This window comes from Scomber scombrus, chromosome 24 (assembly GCF_963691925.1).
Source record: "Scomber scombrus chromosome 24, fScoSco1.1, whole genome shotgun sequence".
Taxonomy (NCBI): Eukaryota; Metazoa; Chordata; class Actinopteri; order Scombriformes; family Scombridae; genus Scomber; species Scomber scombrus.
In genome coordinates, this window is record NC_084993.1 from 11,587,404 (window position 1) to 11,607,246 (window position 19,843).

The 19,843-nt window shown below is 38.1% G+C and overlaps 1 protein-coding gene across 1 annotated transcript in view; it reads left to right on the forward strand.

Moving 5' to 3' along the window:
• The window catches only part of LOC134006596 (gamma-aminobutyric acid receptor subunit gamma-3-like), a 95,084-nt gene that overhangs the window by 41,916 nt on the left and 33,325 nt on the right, over nt 1-19,843 (forward strand). The window contains exons 4-6 of the mRNA XM_062445521.1: nt 6,958-7,049; nt 7,498-7,629; nt 19,409-19,491. Of these exons, the coding sequence (XP_062301505.1) occupies nt 6,958-7,049; nt 7,498-7,629; nt 19,409-19,491 (307 nt within the window). The remainder of the gene's footprint in view (nt 1-6,957; nt 7,050-7,497; nt 7,630-19,408; nt 19,492-19,843) is intronic.

A 19,843-nucleotide genomic window follows, 5' to 3' on the forward strand; every position in this document is an offset into this window, starting at 1 on the left:
GAATGACTATCACCACAGCTGAAAATACATACAGTCACCCGCCACTTTATTAGGTTCACTTGTGCATTCTAATTCAATCCAATGCAACAGGTCTTTCTACTTTTTTCAAGTTTGTAATTATTAATAATTAATTCATTATAATTATGAATTAAAATTATTTTGAGGTTTTTGTTATCATTGTCAAAAAGGTGATAATTCTGCCTTATGTTTATTACTGAGTTTGTACTAAGTGGTGGTGGCTTACTGAGGTGCATTATATTGTCTGGTGTTCCTAATATTTTGCCCTCCTCATGTATGTTAATGGAGTGGACAAAATATTAGAAACACCATTCGATATCATGCATGCTAATACACCATCATCACCCATTATGACCTCAGTAATAAACATAAAGTAGAATTATCACCTTCCTCACAATGTTAACAAAAACGGAAACTGTATAAACTTCATAAATGTAGAATTTATAGCAGAGTCTGGGAGTTTCCAGATCATCAGGTCTGGCATCCCTCCCCAAAACTTCCCTATAACTGTAAAAAAGCTCACTTTCTTTTGATGAAAACACACAATCCTGGCTTTACTGCTTTAATGGAACTCAAGCAGATAGAGAAATATGTGTCACTAGTCATACCCAAATCTATGCCTATTCATCCAAACTACTGCTGCCTCTACTCCACTATTGCTACTACAACTATTACCAATCCAAGCAAAAGTAAATCATTTGTCTTAGAGACAGAGACACACAGGTGTTGATTGTACCTCCGACCAAATGCCCAGTGAAGCACAGCCAACAGTTTCTCATTTTGTCTTTCTTCCTCCTTCACAAACAGACTTCAGGTAAACAGCCAGGCATGCAAATTATCTCCTTTTGTTTCTTTCAAAAGGTCTCTGTTTGATTCGTGGGAATGAACAAGACAAAAGAATGTTTATGAAATTAGCTCCGCACACAAACGAAGGAGGCACACACCAAAGCAATCTTTAAAATGCCATTTGTATCTGCAGGTGCTGCACAGTTTTGTTTATTACACATATGACAGAAGTTCATCCTCCCCCCTAAGCGCTGGTTTGAATGGTGTTTACCCTCATTCTGCCTCGCCGTGAGGCTGCCCGCAGGACAAAGCAACAGCAATGCATTCTGCTGGTGCATGTGGATGTGGAACTCTCTGAGAATAAAAACTGAATATTCAAACATCATTCGCCATGATGAGGTAACACAACGACCACCCCAGCTGAAAAAAAAAACAACCCGCGACTTATATAAATCGAATGCTCATCATCTTCTTGAGGGATTGAAAATGTAGTCCAGCCACCAATTTTTCAAGGTCTGAGAGATATAAATGTTTCACTTATAAATATTTATACCAACTATGCCGCATTGGTTTTGCCTCTAGAAATGCATTAGTCAGTGATCTGTGCTTAAGTTTGAGACTCTCTTCATTGCAAAGCATAAAGAGTACAGTCCATTATGAGTTATTTGCGATGGTGAAATATTTATGGCAAGCCAAATTGGCTGTATCACCGGTGATATAATAAGTAGGCTATTCAAATCCTGAAGTAAAAGTAGCACAACATTACAAACAAGTCCTGCATTCAAAATTAGTATCAAAGTATAATCAACAAACTGGATTTTAAAGTCTGCATAAATATCATTAAGCAATCTATGAATTAATAATTACTGCTGATGTATTAATGTGTCAGAACCATACATATACTATGATCAGTTATTGTAGATGTTGGAAAAAAAACACATCGGCATTGGGCGTTTATAACAACTACAGCTACGTTTTAATTTCAGAGGAATTGCTGGAATTATGATGCCTTCCAGTTGTACTTGGAAGTCACAATTTACGAGTTCCCAGTCGGAAATTTGAACTGAAACGCCCCCTGAAGTCAGATCTCTGAATCAGAAAGTCGGACAAACCTCACCAGCCCCAAACTCAAAATCCAAGATGTTCTGCCCCATGAATCAACAGTGTGAAAGTTGTAGTAATATACTGTTTATTCGCACTTTTGCCTTATTTGTGTCTCATTAAATCAGTCGCACACACAGCACTGTCCAACTTCTATCTGCGGACATGTTGCTACGGTGATTGTAGGTGCGAAATACAGCAAAATGCATTTTTATCAAGTGGTATTGCTAACATTGGCTAACCTGGCTACAACTGGTTTTCTGACTTCTAAACTGGAACGAAATTCAGGTGTGACGTCATTCCCAGCTCCAACTTCCAACTTTCTAGTTAAATGGAACGCAGTGTTAACTCATATTTTTTGTGTCAAGTTCAACTTTGGTGTACACTGACCTGTAACTGTAAATCGTTGGCCAACAGCGAGCCGTCTTAACAGCGTTGACATTTGAAGGATTGCAGAGCTAAAGAAGAGAAAAGACGATGATTAGCTGTGTGTCACCATCCACTTTTATTTAACCTCCTCTTTCAGAATAAAATGTTCAACAAAAGGCTTGCACACAGTTACATAACAGTCTTGAAAAGGTACAAATAACACTTTCACTGTGTTACTTCAGTGTGACCAGGCCTTAACAGTAATCAATAAACTGTAAAATGGAAGCAATTGGAAATAATTACTGAATGAAAAACGCATTAATTTTAACAATGTAACAGGTCAAGGAAGACCTAACTTAGATTATTTTGTACTTATAGGGGTATTGGTTGGTTTCTTGGTTACAGGCATATAATGAAGAGGTGCTGGGGTGGTAACAGTGGACACTTTTGTGCCCCGAGGCAACAACAAACAACTGTAACAGATGTAAAATATATGCAGTGGAGGAAAAAGTGCTCTTAAATACTAAATGTCTGTATTTACATTCTTTTAGACCCTGACATAACCCTGAGGGTTTATTTCTATTAGTCTGAATTTTTCTTTCATTTGGTTATTTTGCTCTCTACTTGACCCCCTACCTACCTACCTCCTGCCCTGCCATCTGGTAATAAAGGGATAAATGAGCGATAAGCAGTGAATGACTCATTTTAATTATAGATTTGAAGATGTTGATACCTGAAAACCTTTCCATTGCCATCAAGGCGTACTTCTATTTATCAAAAGTTTGCAATCTGAAACTTTCAGTCAAGAACAACATTTTCCGGCTCAGTGAGTGTAAAGATGTCAATCAAGCTCCCACTTAACACAAACTTATAAAGACAGTATATCTTGCCCTCTTGGGGAAACATGTTTCGGTACATGGATGTGGAAAAAAATCGGAGTTGAGCGACATCTGTAATTGGTGAGGAGAGATCTGCCCGCATGCAAAAATGATGAGGCTGGATAAGGACGAAGCTATTTGTTCTGACGCTGTTCAAGTCGAGCTAATTAATTTCAGTCAGACGTGCTTTGCTGTCAACATCCTTCGGCTTTAATAATGTATTTCATTTTATCACATTCTGTTGGGTAGTTGCATTCCCAAAGAGGGCACCTTAGTAACCTTTGTAAGCAAGTTCATTTACTGCCGTCCACTGTTGGCAATTGTTTCATCATATATATGGAAATTTGTCATCTGCATCTGGATTCACAACTCATAGGATATATTATTCATTTTTGGTCATGTGATGGGTTCCATAGCATATCCAACATTAATTAAATAGGGAATTAAATAGGGAAATATACTCCTAATTAATGAACTTGGTACTTTCAGTTGGTGACTTTATGTCGAATTCACTAATAGAGAATATTCAAGCCACCCATGATTATCTCACCTACAGGTCTTTGCTTCATTGTTTTTTCGTCAATAGCTTTGAGTAATGGACTCCCTTAACACCTTTGTTTTCTGACTTTGAAAAGCATCCCTAGGGGCATTATGCAAGCCTCTGTAGTTAATTTCAGTCAGATATCTCCCAACAATCCTCTTCATTGTTTTGCATAATGTCCATGAATAATGGGCCTGCCTCGGTGCCTTGTCTTGTAGGTGTAGTCCCCATCAGGACCCCGTGGGCGCAGAAAATCCCATTTGGGGAGTGCTGTGGGAATTCATCTGCGCCAGGCGCGTAACATGTAGCACTGTGTGGTTTGCTCTTGCTGTCTGAACTATAGGTACCATCAGTGCATGTCTCCCTATCATTATCCTTCAAAGGTCAGGCAGGCTGACAGTAACAATGGTGATTTTTGTGACAGATGTATCAGGAAGGTCAGGCTTCATCTGTCTGTTTTTTGGAAAAGGTCAAAAAAGTCAGAAAGTAGTTTTACAGTGTGTGAAACTGAAATGTTTGTTACGAGTTTGCCCGTGTGTACTTAACTTACAGTATGTCTGTAGGCACTTTTGTTAAAGCCACAGGAAATCAAAATCTGCGATGTGTCATTTGTTGGGTCACCTTAGTAACTTTTGATGAAGATAAATGACAAAAGTTTAAAAATGAAACTATGTCCTCTAGACTGAATCCTCCTGTAATTGCACATTTTCCCAGAAATCCAAATCAGCTTTTTACCACTCTGAGACTTTCTCACATGATAGACTCTGGAATACCAATATTTTGGTTTTGGATAGCCTCTTACTTCTCCTTATGACTTCTCACTGTCTGATCTTACCATTGAAGTTTCAGTCTGCCTAGTTTACTTCCTATAAAAGACTTCCAGCTGATGTACTGACCTTCTGCAGACCATGTTGGAGGTCCTCAGCCTTATAGCAAAGGGAAGGTTTCTAAACTGTTTAACAGAAGGGTATTAAAATGTAATTACTCACTGGGCTGTCTCAGATTAACCATTCATATATTTCCATCATACAATCTTCTTTATCCTCAAATAACAAATGAAAGGTCTTTTGAAATAATGTATCAATAATATTTGTATGTACTCAGGTGACCCTTGAAAATGAGATTTCAGTGTAAGTGGGACTTAAGACCTGATTATGATTTGATTTGATTAGTTATATAATATCAGCATTTGTAGTAGTTGGTAGATTCAATACAAATTCTTAATTCGACGCTCAGGGAACATAAAATAACAAACTCACATACAGTATTTTGTGGATGTAGACAATGTTCAGTGTTGATGTTTGCTAGTAAAGCTCTGACCTTGTCACTCTCCAGCACAACAGGGTTAATAACTTCAACCCCTATTGGAAAGTAGACTACAGGTGGATGTTGGGTTAAAGTGGGGCTTTTAAAACACTATATGAACACCAACACCAGAGATGCTGGCAGTAGTAACAACAGGTGATTAGGGTTAGGGTTAGGGTTAAGGTTACTTTCATATGTTTGACCACTTTCTTAAATCCTGTCTTATTATCTATGCACCTGTAACTTACTTATTTACATGAGTGATGGGGCAGCAGACATGGCTGCAAAAGAGCAGGCAGAGAAGGCATCTTCGTCATTTGCTTTGCCAAAATAGCCTAAAAGCTTGTTAGCTTGCTGGTATTTTCTAGAATATTTGAGTGAATAGAGACTAGTGGTAAAACAGTTTGCTGTGCCATGGAAGCTAATTGGGATAAAGGTGTTGATCAGTCTATTCCTCGGAGATCGTGAAATTCAGGGAAACAGATCCAGTCTCTGTCGCCTCATACAAGCACACTCAGACACTCCGTAATTAGAGAAACATGTTCAATAATGCTACAGTCCTAGCTTGACCCTAAAGTCTGGGCAGTGGGTGTCAAGTTTGGCACTATTTTACACACCATGTGGAAGATGAAGAGAGAAAAAAAACAAGATCCTACTGATAATTACTGATTAAAAATGAAGAAACAACACTTTGGAGGGTTCCAGCTATATAAGTGCTATATAATACATTTCTGTTCAGGTGTTACTATAAACTCTTTGTCAAACAGTGTTGAATTAGTGTCAACACTAGAATATGTCACGCTTCAAATAATGGTTGTTTAGTCATCAAACAGAATCTAATAAATGGGAGCTTCACTACAGGCATCCTAAATAGGTTAGTGGAGACCGTTTGGCATACTACATCATGTCAGGCTTTAACGGAGGGTCTGTTTGTCAAGAAAGAACGATGACTTATAACTGCTGACTGCAACCATAATGCCTGTATGCTTAGCTCAAATTTTCACTTCAACAATATTGTGTTATCAAGGCTATATGCTATTGTCTGGCAGCTGAGAGGCACATCTGTCAGCAGAACCTACATATATCCAAAGTCAAGGCTAATGTTATTGCTTAAAGGGTCAAAGATAGTAAAAATCAATGACTTGCACTCTTTGTCAGCTATATTTCGCCTGCTATTATTTGCATGCAAGTAGAGGACTTAGCAAGCTCCAGCCGTGGTCGATTTGACATTTGCCAAAAGTTTCCGTGGCAAAGGGGTTCCATTCATGTCATGTCACTGTTTGCTCTTTGGCTAGACTGAATGAGCAGTTTTTCGATTTGACACTTTTCACTGCAACGCTTTAAGCTCTGGTCAAGCAGCAGCTGCAGTACAACTAGATAAACCTCAAAGCAAACAAAGCATCTTGTCAACAACATTTTTCAGACATGTCTCACTTTAAATAAGCCTATCTGTGTTGGTGGATTAAGAGAATGTACTCAACTGTGACAAATACACCACATTCATGCAGAGAAAAAAAAAGAAAAAAAGAGACTGTTTGCCACTACACTACATTACATACAAAGGTCAATGCCAGCAAGACAAATACTTTGACTTTTATTTTACCTGCTTAAGAAAGAAAATTCACAGTCAATATTCTTCCACTGAAACTTCTCACAATTAGAAGAGGGGTCATTGCAGAGGTGAAAAAAAGTGCTGAAGTAAACAATTTATGAGATGGTGTAATTTAATTTCCATATCAAAAGCATAATGCGTATTTGAGTGTTTCCAGTGAGTGCTGCGCTGTTTCGGTATTTTCTTTGATGTGGACACATTTTGTGTTCAAACAAACACATTATCAGCTCCTCCAGAAGGAATAGACCCAGACTGCTTATAGCGGCACACTGAAATCATCCAGCACATCTCTGTCTCTACACAACTATAAAAAGATCACTGTATTGACTCTACTTTTCTCTCCCCAGGAGTACCAGATCGATATTATCTTCGCCCAGACCTGGGTGGACACCCGTCTGCGTTATAACAGCAGCAGCATGAAGATTCTAACCCTCAACAGGTATAGTGGATTTAATGAGGATGTAGAACAAATACACAGACAGCTTTATTCTGAACTCCTGAATATGTCAGGGATGTAGAGGCATCGATATCTGGTATCTTTAAATGAACTTGAACTCCAAGAAACTGCTGATTTTCTTTCTGTTTCCATTGCAGCAACTATTGTGTTTCAACATTTCATACTGTGCATATCTCATTTGAGAACAATATTCTTCTCTCTCTTGGGGAGAAGCCTGTAATTAATGGAACAAATTGATTGATGTCCTTTGTTTTCCCCATGTCGCCCGGCTATTTTATTATCCTCTTACTGGGAAGTAGAGCTGCCTCATGCATTTCAGAGAAATCTGAAGGAATTCAAACAGCAATCATCTCATACCTTCTGGCTTCCTCTCCCTCTCTCTCTCTCTCTCTCTCACTCTTCCTCTGTCTTTGTCTTCCTCTTCAACCAGCAATATGGTCGGCCTAATCTGGCTCCCCGACACCATCTTTAGGAATTCCAAGAACGCTGACTCTCACTGGATAACGACGCCTAATCAACTGCTCCGGATCTGGAACAATGGAAAAATACTTTACACACTGAGGTAAAAAGCTTGAAAACACTTGAAAACAGTGCGGAGGCCCTGATAGGCAAGTTTTCTCTCCTGTATTCATGAATGTAGAACAGGTGAAAAAAAGTATTTGCCAGGATCATCTTTGTAAGGTCTTTCATGATCTTTTTCATCTGTGAAAATGGGTGGGAAATACAGTTTTGGTAGGTGACTTTTTTTGTGAGTGTTTGTTGTTGTAATTCTCATTTGGGCCACTCGAGGCTGAATCACACCACTACCCGACAATCAAGATTTCTTCCATGGGAGTTAGCACAAGGTTCATAAATTGTGTGTTAGCATGTTATGTAACATTACTGTCATGTCTTTCTTTTAGCCAGAAATTCCTTTTAATCAACTCTAATCAGCCGTAAACCAATAAAGATTAAAAAATACCCATTAGTGGGATATTTGGACACTTGCTATGCAAATAGGATAATTGTGTGCATTTAATGATGGCTACACACAACAGAATAAGTAATACAATTTGATTTTGGCAATTTAAATTAATATGGTTATTATTCATATTTATCATTAAAAATGGGTGCTTTGTATTGAATATTGCAATTATAGTGTGATACTTATTCTTTATCAGTCTTTCAATTGACAGTTGAACCACTGGTACTTGATTCTCAAACCTTTTCATATAAAGGACACCCAAATTGATATGTAACAACCCATGGACACCCATTTGATGAGATTTTTGTCCCAAGGACCCTATTCTGAGAAGTTATATGATATGATGTATTAGAGAATTTCATAGGTCACTGTGGAGAGACTGAAACCTCTGATCAGAATAGTCATTCTTTTATATTGCACTAACCTACTCCCCATTCATATGGGGACTCTTGGAACACCCTCAACAACCCCTGGAGGTCCCCAGACCCCACTGTGAGAACCAATGGCTTTGACCAATCTAAATCACCCTTGAGGCCAGTCAGCTCATTTAGTTTGTTGTTTGTTTGTGGATCCAACAACTCCATCCTAAAGGTATAATCTATGTTGTAGAAGGAAGAGGCCATGTAAGGTTATATGGTTTATAAGGTATATGCTTTGTTTATATTTTTAATGAATAAAATACTTTGTCTTGTATCACAGAGAGCAGAATGTTGTTCATAGATAAGGTGTTATTAAGTATGACCCAAGCATATTGGAGCAGGGAGCTAAACTTGATTTTGTTGCAGATGATTGTGCTCAGAGAGAAAGTATGAACATGTTGTTAGTTTTATCTCATGAATACTTTTATGGAAAACACAGTAATAATTTTACAATGTGCAGTGCATTAAAAAGACCCAATTTTGACTCACTGTCTCAACACATTATAATAATGCTTCTTTCTTTAAGTAGTGACTCTTAGACCCTTCCCTTTGTTTGCCATGGTATAAGATTGAAGATTTTTGCTGACTGAAGAAGAGTAATTTCATTTAAATTAATAATTCTATATCTTAATGAAATCTATAAGAAAAATATGGTGTGCACAATCAAGGATCAAAGCACATCTTAAGGTTCCATTGTTGGCCAAGTACCTAAACCTGATCATCTGAGGACGTAAGTTTCCAGCTTTTCAGTATATTGTCAGGTTGTACTCATAGTTTTGAGGACGTAATGAGGAATTTAGAACTGCCCACAACCTGGGCTGTGGATTATCTTGAGTGACCAGGTCATGGTTTCTGTATAGAGACATTGAGTTTTTCCATTGTATTTTTTTGGTGCTTTGAGTGCCACAATCTGTTGTGTCCTTGAGCTCTGTTGTATTGAAGAGACCACAGATATCTCCAAAATGATCTAGATGGATAGATTGCTATCCCGGTTAGTTGGATTTTTCTTTTTTTAATTTTGAGTAAACTACTCCTTTGCGGTGAAATGAAAAGGCCTTTAAGAAGGATCAAACAAAGCACCATGGTTTTAAAGTGGTATTATAAAGCACACCTGCTTGATATTTTACTTACCATAGGTGACATTAATTCTGGCGCAGCAAAAAGAAGTATTTGGAATATTCTCTAAAATCAGCTATGACGATGCATGGTAAACACAGACCTTTGTGGTAGAAACCACAGGGTGGTGCATACGTAAAAGTTGAATTAAGTGGAATCTTTTTTATCTCAAAGAAATGTCTTTGTGACCAAATTTACTTAGATACGGACGAGTGGGGTCTTGAGTCTTCAGCTAGCATTCAATGAAATAAATCAGGATCCAGGAAATATAAGATATACTGTAGATATACAATATAGACCTAATTCATAAACATACAGACAATAACATAAAGCAGTTACGATGATGTCATGATATGATAAGAGTCCACGAGTAGAGATTAGAGTAGAGATTAGATTAATTAGGGTGCGTTGCTAATGTGTGTCTATGATTTTTGTATGAGAGGCAGTGATATGTATCAGTGATTAGTCATCCTGGACAGGTTGGTGTGTGGAATAAGGAGTATGGCATGTGTGGCTGAGAGAAAGAAAAAAACATAGTGTAAATGTTATAGTGATAATAAATATATGATGTAACAGCGATGTCACTGTAATAAAAAATGATCAATTATATTTTTTTAAAGTATAACTTTATCATTATCATGATTTCACACAATACAAATAATGTGATAAATATGATAATAAATATATATGATGTAACAGCAATATCATAAGAATAAAAGGATAATAATATGATAATTATATAATACTATCATTAGATATAATGTAATTATAACCATTATAATAATTAACATTACATTTGCATAGCAATTAGAAGACTGAGGCCAGACTGGGGCACCGGAGAGGCAAGCAAGAGGAAGCCACAACTGAGAAAAAGACAGGGAAGTTCAGTAAAGGACCACCCCACCCATACCTGTTTGTTAGTTTAAGTTTTTAGTTTTATGTAGATCTTCACATTTATCACTACCATCCCCCCTACCTCCCCTCAGCCAACCCAGTCTGTGCAGTGATTTTTCCACAGATATATATTCTGAAAGGAGGTTGGTCCAATGACTAATGTTTATTGATTTTAAGAAAATCGTTTTCTTGACAACAGCTACAAAAACGAACAAGCTGTTCTTTTATTTGTTTGGCATGTTAATTGCTGAAGTGTCTCACAGCAAATATAGCTATGGGGGATGGGAGGATTCTGCACAGTCCAAGATGGTGGAGAGTTTTTGTGCTACAGATTCCCAAAAAGAGTGAACCAGTTGGCAGGCCTAGAGTGCATGAAAATAATTACCGTGCCTATTGTGCATTGTGGGCAAGCGCCTGTGTTTGCAAGTCCCATATTGTACATTTTATATTCAGTAAAATGTATTCTGTGGATTATTTTGTATTGGATTAGCTATAGATTTGTATTGGGTGTGATAATAAAAATATTTTTATTTATTTTTATCCAGAAATTGGTTGAGAGAGAGATGGTAAGAGTATTGAGGTTAGTTCATTAACATTTTAAAATTGAATTCAGTTCAATGGGGTTATATGTTAATTTTTGTTTTGATTATGGATTTAAGTGTTAGGTATTGTAGAAAGGACTCCCACAGCTCCCAATTCTACATGGTCTCTGAAGTGTATGACCTGATAGTTATGAAAAAGATTGTGAAGATGTGTGAAAGTGAAGAGCAGTGTTGTGGAGATGGAAGTGTGGATTGTGCCAAATAGGAGTGTATTTACACAGAGCTAGAGTCGAATTGAAAATCTTAATGACTTTCTACCAGGCTGTCAGAGTTGCGGAGATGGCTGTATTTTTAAAGCAGGTATGTTGTTTGATGGTCATGTTGAAGTCATGTCCTAATGGTCGGTTTGATGGATCCATTTCACAAGGTATTGTATTTGACTTGAGGTAGAAGAAGAAGTTTGGAGCCTCAAGCGTGCTTCGTGCTTTTTTTTTTTTTTAGAGTTGATAGTTTCATCTTTGCTTTTTGGTATAATGAGAGAGTAAATAGACTTAAACCATTTATCTGTTGTTATGACAGGCAGCTTTGAAAAATGTAGTTAATGTGGGGTATCATTTTCAATTTGTCCTATGAGTGGGAGAGGTAAATTTATCAAGCACTGGGGGTTATCCTGTTTTTAACTCAGAGGTGTAGTTAAGATGAAACAACCCGACCTGGGGGAAATGTCAATATCAAATTTTCTGATATCACTAGTGCGAAGTGGGAGTGATGAGTTCAGTTCTGCTGAATCCCATCTTCTGAAAGTGGGAGTATAGTGGACTTGTTCCAGTTTATTGTGTGATTAGAGCTTTTAGAGAAGGTGTTGATAGGATTAAAAAAATATTTTAGGAAAGGTAAGGGGTCCTGTAAGTACAATAAAATATCGTCTGCATATAGGCTAATTTTATATTGGCGGTTTGTGGTGTGGACTCTTTTAATGGCATTGTTTTAACATATAGCTGCATTTATGAAGATGGAGAGAGTGGGCATCCTTGCCATTTGTGGTGACTTTGGCTTTGGGTAAGGTGTATTGTGTCAGTGGGTAAAAGCCATACTTTTACAGTGTGTTTAATAAGGAAGTCCAGTTAATTGGATAATTTTGTAATGATTTAAGACAGTGTTTATTAGTGACAGAGGGTGGTAGCTGGTTGGTGGAATTGGATCTTTATTGGGTTTATTTTGCATTACTGGTATTAGACAGTTTAATAGTGGGGAAAGTGTGAGCCAGAGGTGCTTATAGAATTCAGGAGGGAAGCCATCAGGTCCTGGTAATGTATTATTTGGCATCTGGATTAGGGCTTTCAAGAGTTTGATGTCAATGGCATGTCTAGGGTGTCTGCTTCGATAATTTTGGTAGGTTCAGGTTGTTTTGGGAAGACTATGTCTGATGGGTCAGGGTCTGTGTTCCAATAATATAAATTACTGTAAAATATCTAAAAAATGTATTTATTTCTTGTTGGTTTGGGGTGGTTTTGCCTGTACAATTCTTTATGGCTGGAATTATTGCTTTCTTTTTTGCGTTGTACCTGTTTGGCTAAATATTTACTTGACTAATTTGTTTGTTTGTAAGTTGTTGAATCAGAAATTGTGTTTTTTTGTTTGTAGTTTTGTGTAACTGGAATGTATTGTTTTGTAGCTCATTTTGTATTTGTTTACTGGGTTTGCTGAGTACTTAATCTCCAGCTCCAGATTTTGTCTAGTTCCTGTTCCTTCTTTTTTGTTTGTTTGATGAGTATATTATCTGTCCTCTAATTGCTGCCTTGTCTGTTTCACATAGTACTGATGACAAGATTCACAGGGTGTCATTCAACTCCATAAAGGATGCCCACTCTCTCTATATAAAGGCAGTAAAATCAAAGTTTAAGCAGTGAGGTACTGAAGCGCCAGCAGGGAGTTTTTCGTAGAGGATTCATTGTTAATTATCCGATCATTATCAGTGTGGAACACTGGTACAAGGTCACTAATAATGATCGGATGTATGATGGTTTCAAATACCTTGGTTAGAAGTGTATTTACTGATCAAAAAGAAGCCTAATCCAACTGTCACCAAGACCATAATATCTCATCTATTTTTTTAAATGTATTGTTTTATTTCTACTTCTTCAATTGCCAGCTGTGCTTGACCAATAACTGCATTATTTACTTTATTATGATACTGAACCTACATACCGTATAATGTAGGTTTTTGTGATGTAGAAATGAAGAGAAAATGTGTTACAGAAAGATTGATCGTCACTGTTGGGACCGTATATGTTAGCAATTGTGAACTCTTTGTCATAGATGGATGCAGTAATTATGGCGGAGTGGTGAATTAGAGGGATTCCTTTGTTTATTCAAATAGAGACACCTCTTTGTCTACTGTTGCAAGTTGCTGAGAGCACTTGATTAAATTGTTGAGATTTGAGGTTATATAATTCTGAATGTGATAAATAGGTCTCCTGCAGCAAACATGTCTGCCTTTAGTTTAATAAGATGGTTTAAGATGTTGTTCTCTTTGTCTGAGTATGAATGCGGCACTCACTCCATGTTATTAAGTTGCGTTTCTGTTGTGTTAATGTGAGTGAACCTCTGTTAAGATTGATTCGTGTGTGCGTGTGTATACTTTACATTGACAGTATAACAATGTTACAAGGGAACACAATACAATGACAACTCACAGACATAATGCAAAGGGGAATTGGTAGAAGGACATAAAATGAAGGAGTGAGCGTAAGAAAAAAATTACAGAGAGGAAAAAGAGCAAGAGGGAAGGGAGAGATGTAAGGAATGGGGGCAGGAGTGTGATGTCTGAGCATGTCTGCTCACACATGTGAGTGTATGCATGTATGCAGTGAGCGGAGGCAGTGCACACATTGGTGTGGAGTGAGGAGAGAGAAGGATAGGGAAAAGAATTAAAATATATAAAAATAGGAAAAACCTTTCTGCTGAAGATTTTGTGAAGATTGGTATTGGTCCTCTGGTTGATGGTATATGCAGTGCACTCAATGAAAGGTTATGCTGTTTGCTGTGTCTGGTGGGAGTTTAAGGCGACTCTTCATTTCATGTTTCAAGTCTTTAATCTTTATCGGGTGCAGTTTTGGGAATGCTGGAAAAGATGAGACTGTACGCTTCGAGTTTTCGGGTCCAAGATAGCTTCTTTCATTACTTTTCTCTAGTGACGGTTTCCCATTAGTTTAGTTAAAGTTTTTATGGGTGAGTTGTTTACTTTTTGATGGATTTGATGTGATTGTGGGTGAATGCTTTTTCTTCATGAAGAGAAATGAGGAGATAAAGTTCCCAAAAACATAATTACAACAAATATGGGAACTTGTCATAACCTCAACTGATCAGGTTCAGTTACTTGGCCAACTATGGAACCTAAAAATAAGAGACAAAAGGGAAGGGGAAAATCCACTACTTGAGTGAGTAGTGGGAAGCATAATTATAATGTATTGAGACACCGTGCTAAAATTGTGTCTTTTTATTGCACTGCACGTTGAACATTTATCACTGTGATTCATGAGGTAACACTCAACATCACGTTCATATCTTCTCTCTGAGCACTTTCACCTGCAAACAAAATCAAGTTTAACTCATTGCTCCAATATGCTTGGGTCATATGCACATACACATTACCTATGCACAACATTCTGCCCTCTGTGAAACAAACTATCATTCAGAGTCACAGTTCCTGTTCCTTAAGTGTTCAAGAAAGCATTAAATGAATAAACAAAGCATACTAACCTTACATGGCCTTCTCCTCCAACACCCTGGCATACACCTCTAGGATGAAGTTGTTGGAACCACAAGTGAAATGTTGGACTTCCCTCTGGAATAATAAACAAACAAAAATTAGCTGACTGGCCTCAGGGGTGATTTAGATTGGTTCTCAAAGTGGGATCTGGGCACCCTCAGGGTCTTTGAGGGGGTTTTACAGAGTTCAATGCATAGCAGATAGAACCATAATTGACCTTGTTTGCAGGTCCAGGTGACCAAGAGGGTCCTCTCAGAGGTATTTTTTGCTGCCATAGGACGAGTGACCATTGTCAAAACCTTGCTGCAAGCTGAGCGGCATTGCCCTATCCTAGCTTTATAACACAGTCATGGTTCAAATGCCTACAACAACCCATGTTTACATTCCCTGACAGGAACCTCTTGTCGCTGTGAAAATTCTCACAGTTGTCATCATTTGCAGGCAAAGTAGCGTGACATTTTTATAACGACTGCAAAACCTGTGGGGGAGGAATGGATGGTTAGGCCAACAATGCATGCGACTTCACCACAATATGAATCATGTTTTATAAAAATACGCATTTTGGAAGACACAAACAAGCATCGTCTCCCTAGTCTCGGTGCAATCAGTTGCTTTTTTTCAGTATTCAAATTATAATATCTGTGCTTCACCTTCGGCACGGAAATATAGAAGCTTATCTTTGAACGTGTCAACATGTCATGTCTTTCAGTTCATTTTGTTCTGTTTCCTCTGACAGCTTCTCAGTGGTAGAGAGATGATACAGGGAGAGAAAAATAACCTTCAGTGTATCTGTGTCTCTAAAACAAAAAAAAGAAAAACACCACTCAGGATTGGAGTGGACAGGTTCTTTCAGAGTCGAGTGGCATCTGGGTTTATGAATCCTCCAGCTCTGACGTGTGCCTTTCTGTCTTGAGGATCCAATTCCACCTGTGTATCAAGGATTTCAATCAAGACTTTTGCCAAATAGCAAATTGCATCATGAGGGTTTGTTTTCAACCTCCTCGAGGACAGGTACACACATCAGGATAGCTCAAATCCTGTCATGAAGAGGCAAATCAATAAAGGTGACTGCAAGGTTCCTGTCCGGGAATTCAGCCTCCAGTTTTTATCAAATGACAAATATCAGTTTGCTGAGTAAATTGTGTGAAAATACTGCTTCACAGAGAGAAAAGAAAGGGTGTGGCTCTATTTCTGCACTTAGGAAAAACAAAAAAGGCCATAATTTAATTGAATCTGACCTAAAATCTAACTCTAAATTCAAAATCCAAGTTATCTCCTCTAATTACACTGCCAAGTTTAAAGCTGCACTAATCAATGCTTTAATCATAACAGTGGATCAAATGATTATGTGCAATGTGAAAGGGGTCACTTATAGTGTCAGAACTCTGTGGGTTCCCTCAGTTACTGAACGTTTTAGTGTCAATTCCGGTCATTGTTTCGGTTTTCTGGCCTGCAAACTAGCACTCTCATCAACCTCGTTCGCAGCCGCAGCAGGAAGCTGTTCAGTGAACTCTTTGCCCGGCAACACATGGCAGACTGATCTGGTGAATCATAGCGGAGCAATTAGCAAGCTTTAGAACTAAAAGGCGAGTGAACTGACTTATATCTGTCAGGTGGATAGAAACAAGACTCCAAATGAATGCTAATGGAACTCGATGTATGCTGGATGACATGTCAATGTGGTGTTTTCAGCTGCTTCGTCAGTTTTCTACAGAGGAGGTTTTGAAAGAGAGTATAAACAGATAATTTAGGTTACTTTTTTATGTCATCAAACAAACAGGGGCTTAGGTTACAAAAGTGAAATTTCATAAATGACTGTCATTTGCAAATTGCAGATACATTTGTGCTTTCACATGTTCCTACAAGTATAGCATTTAACAGGTACAGGCACAGTATCCCAAGGAATTGTGTCCATATTGGATGATTCTGCACTTAATGATATCAGTGTCAAAGCAGAATGTAGTTGGCTCTGAGTATAGAGGCAGCAAGTAAGAGGGTGGAGTTAGGTGCCCCATTAGACTCTCTTCCAGTAGACCCCCAAACTTAAAGGTCCAGTGTGTAAGATTTAGTGGCATCTACCCCTCTCCCTCCTCTTCCAAGCATGTAGGAGAACCTTTGTTGGGTGGGAAACCTGTGAAAAACACAAAAAGCCCTCTCTAGAGCCACTGTTTGGTTTGTCCATTCTGGGCTACTGTAGAAACATGATGGTGCAAAATGGTGTCTTCCATAGGAGAGGACCCACTCCCTATGTAGATATAAAGGGTTCATTCTAAGCTAAGAAAAAAAAACACAATGGTTCTTATTTTCAGGCGATTTTATTTTAACTAAAATATACTTGAATATTATATTCCATTTCTGCCAAATCTGTTCCACTAGATGCCACTACATTCTACACACTGCACCTTTAATGCAATACGCTAACCATACCTGAAAGTGGACATAACATGCTTTTTGTCATTTTCAGTCATGTATATATTGTTATAAAGTATTGTTACAATATACTGTTGCAAAGTTACATCTACCTCCCCCATCAGTGGCGTCAGATTGTTCACACACGCCTAAAAACAGCCATCCGTTCCTATAGCCTTTGTTGCTAAGGTTGTTGCTAAGGTTGTGCACGTTTTACAGTCGCGTATTTCAGCTCGAATTAGAACATGATTAGAACATGAACTGACATTTATATTTGGAATCAAGAACAGGAAAAAGAAGCACAATCTGGCGACTACTATTTGTTGGCGTAGCCTCAGAAGTAAGAGTGGGCTCATCAGTAGAGGGGTCTTAAAGAGAGAGGAGCTAAGAGCCTCGTATTTCAGACAAAGCTGCCCAACAATCCCATTTTTCCCAGGTTGTTGTTTCTCCTAGAAAACTAATATCCATGGCCCTCAACCTTCATTATGAATAATCATCATAGACATGGATCCCCAAGTTTTGTATGTCTGTCTGACGCTACACAAAACCCATGCACAACATATAATTTCAACCCATCTGTCACCACAATTGGATTCAAGTGGTGTGGCGCACAGCTGCTCTCTGCACAGACAGTCTTTCCTTCTATCCTATCCTCTGTCCTCCTCCCTCTGCTGCTGATATGATTCACTGCCTGCAGGTACTGCTGGTACAGAGGAGGGGCTGGTTTTATCTCAACGGGCAGCTAAATTTACAAGAATATGCCAAATTTTAAGATACGTAAAATATACATTGTTGTCAACTTGAATAAAGAGGTATCTTTCACTTCATACCTCCAAACTGCCACCGATAACATCTCATATTTTGAGACGTAAATGTTTGCAGGTATGGGTTTAACTGATGGGTTAAATCATGCAGAGATATACCAATGGAGCCCCAGAGCAGAGAAATATAGACCTGTGCTTTAAAAATGTAGAAATGTGCAGAAATATGTCCTCATTAAGCATAACTTGTGTGCCACAAACACAATCTATCCCTTACCCTAACCAGACTGTACAGTAGTTACAATGCTCCCATATTGTAGACAGTGAGAATCTTCACTGGCAGTAGCAGGCTTTAGTAACCGTGACAACAATACTTTTATATATACTCTTCTTTCATTACTCATTGTGTAGTCTCAAAGGGAGCACAGTATCCTCTCTAGAATTTCTTCTCCACAATCACAAACTTCCTCCCAAAATCGTTGGGAGCTTTTAATAGCTAATTTCACTTCTGCTAATGCGTGTCTCGCTGATGGATTCGAAAATTATTGTTTCATTAAAAGGATATTAAGTCTTTAAGAGGCGTATGTTTGGGGGCGTTGACTGACACGCTCACTCACATCTTTTTTTTTTGCTGTTTGTCGCTCCCCGCATCAGCGGCGCACTCTCTTGCCCAAATTTGGATTTCCTGCCTCCTAATGACAAGGATAAAAAAACGAGCGCGTACAGCACTTTGCACTTTGTTCACCTACAAACAAGACAAGTGAGGCAGTCCTATTCTTGCTTTGATTGAGGCTGTTCTTTTTGTGCTCTTGAGTCTGTGGAAAATGTTGGAGCACTTAAATGAGACATTTTTACCAGGAACAAAGACACAAAAGTACCAAATAACTCAAAGAAAGAGACACATTTTACCATTGTCTCACTTTTACAGACATTATCTTACACATGGAAAATGAATTTAAGGATTAATTAAGACTATAAATTCATATTCAGTTTCATATGCTGCTTGTAAAACATGAAACTGTGTCTTGATATGGACGATTTGTGATCACTGTTGCCTTCCCAGAACATCTGTTGTATTGACTTGTCCAGTGATCAGAGCTAAATGCTCCTGTTTTTAAAAGGTTACATTGCCTTTGGACTCTGACCTATAAATTAATGCCATCTTGGGGAAAAACATGTCAAAGGCTGATGATAAAACAGTTCTGTCATTTTGAAAGATTTCACACATCAACAAAGCAATCGAGTGTGATCCTCCACCATCTGTTTTGAAGCCAGCGTTTCATATACTCTGGTGCAAAAGTGCATTATATGATATAAGCTACGATGAGTACCGTGCATTCACACCATGTGCTTCATTGACCGGAAAATGAGGGATATGAAGCATATTTAATACCTTGAATGTCTTTGTTTGATAGTGTCTCACTCTCTCTCTCTCTCTTTCTGTCTCTCTGCCTTCCTCTTCAGGATGACCATCAACGCAGAATGCCAGCTGCAACTTCATAATTTCCCAATGGACGAACACTCCTGTCCTCTCGTCTTCTCCAGCTGTGAATATTGGCAATAGCATGAACATACACATGCACACACAAATACATTTACACATATTAATGCATAGTGACATCTATACTCATAATACCTGCTGTACAGCACCTTGTAATATTGAGGTAGACACAAAAAAGAAACAGCAGAGACTAAATAAGTATTGACAGATACAGATAAAAAAAAAAAAAAAACAATTACAAGTTTTAAGGTGACATTTAAAGTTTCGGAAAATTACAGCAGGGAGATGTTAAGCAACAGATAGTAATGAAATGATTTTTATGCCAAAATGAATATCAACATTTCCCTGTGCCACCTGATCAGCCATAACACAACTTCAGCTGCCAACCCACTTCAGTA